General features: G+C 28.1%; 1 protein-coding gene across 1 annotated transcript in view; it reads right to left on the bottom strand.

Annotated features, from left to right (window-relative positions):
- Positions 1 to 1,006: 1,006 nt before the first annotated feature.
- The window catches only part of LOC106691224 (uncharacterized), a 58,506-nt gene continuing 52,767 nt past the window's right edge, over positions 1,007 to 6,745 (bottom strand). Inside the window, exon 4 of the mRNA XM_014436934.3 lies at positions 1,007 to 3,352. Within this exon, the coding sequence (XP_014292420.1) occupies positions 3,177 to 3,352 (176 nt within the window). The 3' untranslated portion in view covers positions 1,007 to 3,176. The remainder of the gene's footprint in view (positions 3,353 to 6,745) is intronic.

Here is a 6,745-nt window from a genome sequence, read left to right on the forward strand (position 1 = left end):
ATTCCGTGACAAATCGTAATTAGAACTGAATAACAGACTTTCCCTCAGTTTCTTTGAAATCATGGTAAAAAAATGTCCAGATTTATTATTGATTTAATATGTGTAACTTTACAAACACCTTTTACTCTCATGACTTTACAGCAATAACTGCGTAACTTAATATAATTTTGAAAACGATTAAAATTTAGTCTGAAATTTATGGGGAACAAGTTTCAGGCTCTTATCCTAAAAGCTAGAAGAAAAAATATCATTTAAGGTCTCGTCCTAAACTTTTGGTGCAAGTTAGTACACGTGCTTTTATTGGAACTTTCGATTTCTTAACATTATAAAACTAGCTAACTAATTATTTTCAAGGTTACTCTTATGAAAGAAATTTTACGACGCATTTAATGACAATGTTTCAGCTCTCCATTTTTAAAATTGAATTTTTAATAGTCTTTCAAAGTCAGACTTTTAAAATTTTATTCCACACTTAGCTTTCCTCCCCTTAAATCATACCCACGCCTAACGGAATGAATACTTTATTCGTTATAACTGATGGCAATTTAAATAAATGATACAATTTTCTGACTAATGGACCATAACAAAAAATGAACCTTAATCGACTAAAAACCACATATGAACGAAAACCTAATTATATTTTTGTATCAATGGTTGATAATATAAAACATTCATACACAACTAATTTTATTAATATACAAATTCATATATTTAAAAAAAAATATTCATATTTTAGGAAGATAGTCCGGGTGAAGGTCAATAAAGATATTCAAATTGTAAATGAAAACTATTTATTGTTAACCAAAATTTCGCCCCACTTTCATTTACTATTTTGTTATCTTTATTGACTACCACTCGGACTATATTCCTACAATCTATCTCATAAGGTCAACTACATTCTTCCTAAAATAGTTATATATTATATTTATTAACGTTTCTAACAGTAATGGCATTGTCAATATATTAAAATAATATGAGGGAGAAATAAAGTAATCACAACTAAGCATAATGTTTATGTAACTTTATTTTAAAGATCACACACAATTTTAAATAATTATATACAAAAATAAATAAAAAATGTACAAAATTATATTTTTTAATTCAAGGACATGATTCTTGAATCGTAACATAAAACTGAATCAAGTATATAATTTATACTATAACATATCACACAGATAATCTTAAATGCTTTTTAATTAAATTAATTTTATATTATTCTGTTTTTTTCAACACCAAAGAAATAGAATGAAAAACGTTTTGAAACATTTGTTATACTAAAGATTAATTGTTATTTCAACTGAATTACAAAAAATCATATAATATTATCGAAAATTATGTATTACGTTTTTGCTTAAGTACGATAATCTTCACAAAATCTGTTATTTAGCGAAAACTAATGAATTGCCTTACAAAATATCGTACTCTCTATCTTGCTTAGACTTAGTATTGTTTAAAAATAAGATTTAATAATTTATATTATTAAAGTATTCATAAAGGCTAAGAAAAAACTTTTAACAGATCTGTCATATACTTTGTATTAAAGTGAATGAAAATACTTGCAACTTTTCCCAAAGGATTGTGGATAAATGGCTGCTTATTTCTTACAGTTCTTTGCATCTTTTGTTAAGCAGGGAAACGGAATCTCGAAACATTTTCCGGTGATTTTTCAGTTGTGAAAAAACATTTTAATTTTAACTCATTCTGGATTCATAAGATATTCTAAAAAAATAAGTTATTACATAATTCTTAATTGGATGTTTGAGTCACGTGCATTACTGCAAAATTAAGATAATGTTAAACAATGAAGTTATTTAAACTTAATGAACAATTACATTTTTATAATATTTAAAAAAATTACAGGATTTTTAGAAGAAGAATTTGGTTGTTACTGTTTTAATGGTTACCAAAACATAACCGAAGTCTTAAAATTATTTCATTTATATACAATGTACTTCTGATTTCAGATACATAGTAATGTATAATAGTATTATACTTTATCTTTTCTTGTATAAATACTATTAATAAAAAAGTTATAAAGGGGAGACTATTTGTGAATTGCATTGCTTATTTTGTTTGTCAAAAGTATCTTTTAAATACTGTTTTGAATCGTAATTGTGAAATTAAAGAAAGGTGAGTTTGAAATTACTTCCTCTATCCTATCGTTTAGTTTCATCTTAAACTTTCATATTTATAGAGCTTCTAATAGGCTTTCAGAAAAATCATAATGATATATTTTTATAGCATTGATTGATTTTTATTTACTTAACTTTGAAACTGATAGTAGGTATAGGTTATAGATTAAGAGTACCAATAAACCAATAATTAATAACCAAAAAATGGTAGTACTAAATGCTATACTCCAAAACAATTTGGAAGTTTATAGCTTAATTTTGAAAAAAAAAATGGCTTTCAGTGGTTTGAATATTCACATTTTCTTTGTAATATGCTCATTGATCACAATTTATAAGTATAACAGAATTTCATAATTTTTATTCAGCCCCTTTACTTATCAATTTTGCTGCTTAAAAGTAAAAGTTACTCAACCGTAAACCTCAAGTTCTATTACTTTGGCAATGTAAAAATTTGTTATCACCTTTTTTCTGTTATAAAACTTTAATTTTAACTTCAAGATTTCAAATATAAACAACTTTATTACGAGGTAATGGCCTAGAAATTTGTATTTGATTTAGAAAAACATTCTCCAAAAAAGAACATATCAGATCCCTAAAACCATTTGACTGTGTGGCACCTTCTATAAGTTCCAATTTATTTTTTTTAATGAAAGTTTCAAAAAATAGAGGAAGATGTGTTTTACTAAAAAAAGAATAATGGTACCTTAATAAGAAAATTAAGTTGGGTAGAATTATTGATGGAATATAATGGAGTGTAGTTTATACATTAGCTTTAGTTTCTCTAATAAAATATCTTTTAATAGGAATTTTTTGCTTTACAACATTTTTCACATGTTTCCTATATAGTAAATTTATATTCTCAATTATAATTTTCAACTCCGAATATTTTATTTTTGGTTAGTTAATGGGTGTTTTGTTGTTACTGCTACTATAATTATGGATGTTGTTATTGATCAAATATTGATTATTTTACATATTAATTATCAGAAATTTCTTTTTGTCCAAAATTTCGGATTTCGTAAGGTAGAGTGAATGATGTCTGTGTCAGTGGACTATGTGCTGACTATAGGACAGCAAATCTTCCGAGGGCCCTCTCTTTGGTGTGAAGTGCTGGACTCTCGTGAAGGAGGTAGCTTGTCCCGTCTGAAACCTTTGGTCGGAATGGATTAATTCAACCTGTTGGCTTGGCGGACTGTTGTAGTCGTTATTTTCGCTCGGACCTGGAAAAACAATAAAAGTCAGTAACATAGGTACTACATTAACCCTAGAATGGTATTATTGAGTGAATTTAATTTTCCTGGAATTTAAACTCTTCCTCCTACAACTCTAAAACTCGTGGCCAACTATGTGCTACCAGAATAATAGTCTTGCAACATAGTACAAGAACCCAAGAGGAAAAAAAGGCAGTTATTTCACCCCAATTTTTGATTACTTAATTGAAAACTAGGTGTGATTACTAGTCAAAATTGATGAGTCTGCCAAGTATAGGTAAGGGGAATAAAAAATTGCGGCTGTTTCAAAACTTAAAAAACATTAATTTTTCATTCGGAGCTTTATAACAACACTAGAAAATCTAAAAAGAACATTATTTAAAGAAGAATGAATTTGCTGTCTACTATTTACTATTTACGTTCAATATTTCTCGAGATATAGTCTTTTAAAAAGCAATATTTTATAAAAATGTACTGAAATATCAGTAGTTAGTTAATTTATTTTCAGAAATCAATATCTCAGGAACTACGTTATGTACAGATGTCTATTAGCACTCAAATGAAAGCTAGTTTAATGAACTATAATGAAATTTATGACCTTTATCTTCGTAGGAATAGTAGTTTTCATGATATTTGCTAAAATAAATTGATTTATAGTTGTTCGGACAAATTTTCGTTTGCCAAATTTATATTCATTTATATATAATATAGATATATTTTTCAAAAATCCAACATTTTATACGAATAACTAGAAATTAACATTTTGTGAGTTTATTTCGTCAAATATAATAAAAACTACTACTTCTACTAAGATAAAACATTATTAATTATTTTATAGTAACTAGCTTAAATTTGAGTGCAAACAGACATCTGTACGTCCAATGGTTTCTGGAATAACTTTTTTCATAAATCAAACTTACTGTCCGAACAACTATAAATCAATTTATTTTAGCAAATATCATGAAAACTACTATTCCTACGAAGGTAAAGGTCATAACTACTTTATAGTTCATTAAACTAGCTTTAATTTGAGTGCTAATAGACATCTGTACGTAACATATTTCCTGAGATATAGATTTCTCCAAATAAATTAAATAAATACTTATATTTCAGTACATTTTTATGAAATGTTTCTTATGTATATTACGTAAATAGTTTTATTAGGGCTAATATTTCAGCAAATTCACTCTTCTTTAAATAATGTTCTTTTAGATTTTTTAGAGTTGTTGGTAGTTTTTGATATAGAGTTCCGAATGAAAAATTAATATTTTTTTTTAGGTTTTGAAACAGTCGCCATTTTTTATTCTCCCTACATACGCTTGGGCAACTCATCAGTTTTGACTAGTAATTATACATAGTTTTCATTAAAGTAATAAAAAAATTGTGGTGAGATAACTGCCTTTTTTTCTTCTCGGCTCTTGTACTAACATGCTTGATTGTAAGCTTCAGAATTGTTGAGTAATTAGAACGTTATCAATGATTATTTCGTTCTTTTAGCAAATCTCACTCATTGGCACTAATAATGTACGACTTAAGTATATCAATAATTAACACTTCACCAGTTAAACAATAAGGACCTAATGCTTTATATTCTATTGAAACTGTTAAGGTATAATTGCTATAACAATAACACGATAACACATCTAGTAATATTTATTACACCGAGAGATAAAGGGACTGGAGAAGGTGGGTTGGTAATTTCCTCTAAATTTTCCAGTCGGGGAATTTAAAGGTTTGGTACGTAGGTGACGTATTGTTGGATTGGAAGGGGATTATTCGTGTGGATAATTCCCTTCTAATTTTTTTATTTATAATTTAAATTTTTTCCACAACTGACCTAATATAATCAGTGCTGTGGAAAGAAATCAAGGGGCCCGCGGAAAAAGTTTTTAAAAGCTTTAAAAAATAAAATTTATCACTGGAACCCAGCCTCGTAAGGACAACTTCTTTTTGGCGTATAAAAGGTGTCCCAAAATTAACGCAAGAATTGAATTTAATAAAAAAAAATTTTTTTCTCTAATTAGTTTTTTTATTGAATAATGAAGTACACATGATGAGGTTAATTAGAAAATAACACATTGACCAATGTCATCCACGGCATTGTTGGCATATTCACACTCTTTATTAGAAATATTTCATGACTATTTTGGATAAATTTGCTAGAATTTTGTGGATGTAGCATTTTATTCCCTCCTTCAATGTACGGATGCGGGAGTGTGGGGCTCATAGTAAAAATTTCAAATAATCCCATAAAAAGAAATCACATGGTCTTAGAGGCCACTTTTTATTACCAGTAACATCCACTGTTCAACTAGCATCATTTTCGAGAATATGTAGTCCAATGATACCTCCACTCCAAAATACACACCTAAAAGTGACACGTTATGGATATATTAGGTTTTCTAAACCCCTAATGCGGCACTTTTGACGATTAACAAAGCCATCACTATGAAATTGTGCTTTACCCTGAAAATTCATTTCTAAAATCGGTATCCCCTCTTCGATGTTTTATAATCTATTTAACGAACTCTCTTGGCTGCGCTCGGTTATCTGGCTTCAGTTATTGTGTTAACTGAACTTGGTGAGCCTAAATTTTAGTGAGAGCAAATTTATGAGAGAGTATACGCTGTAGAGAGCTTCTTGAAATTTTCAATTCCTGTCCACGACGCTAAATTGATCCTCCTGGATTTTCACCACGCAGTGCTTCGATATTAACACATGAACAGCATGTTTTTGGACGACCAGTGTCTTTAGCATTACTGATTATTGTAGTTTGCCTTAATTTTTCAATTACTTTCTTCATAGTATCTTTATTATGACCATATTTTGTACGAAATTTTCGAGCTGCGGCAGCCAGATTTTCAATGCTTTTGAAGTTTTGTTCAACAATGAAAACCCGTCGTTCTATTGTTGAATGCTCTATTTATATTAACCCTAAACTATCTGCTGTCAAATGGTTTTTTTTAACTAGGTTGACAATTCTTTAATTTTCGAATCGTGGTAAATTTAAATCTTGTGTTAATGTTGGGACACTCTTTTTAATAAAGGTATGACATATACTAAAAATAATTATGTCAAAATATTAAACAATTATTATAAAATACATGATCCAATTTATTATATTTAGTTACCCAAATTATTTAGAGTGAATTTGGAAGGATAGAATAATATCTCGGTCGGGGTATACCCCCTCTCTTGTAACTGGCTATAACAATAATATAGTACACATTCTGCATTTTGTTTGTGAATTTTTAAAGATTTATTTTTATCTTAGCATTTCTATTTACAAGCCTATAATATATAGTGTAGTAAATTTATAAGAAAAACATTTAGTAAACTGCAATATGAATGGTTTTGCTGTAGCAGGTCAATTTATTACTTATTTTATAAATATATTTTTTT

The sequence above is a fragment of the Halyomorpha halys genome, unplaced genomic scaffold (assembly GCF_000696795.3).
Source record: "Halyomorpha halys isolate HHAL.00 unplaced genomic scaffold, Hhal_1.1 Scaffold2179.1, whole genome shotgun sequence".
In the NCBI taxonomy this organism is placed as follows: Eukaryota; Metazoa; Arthropoda; class Insecta; order Hemiptera; family Pentatomidae; genus Halyomorpha; species Halyomorpha halys.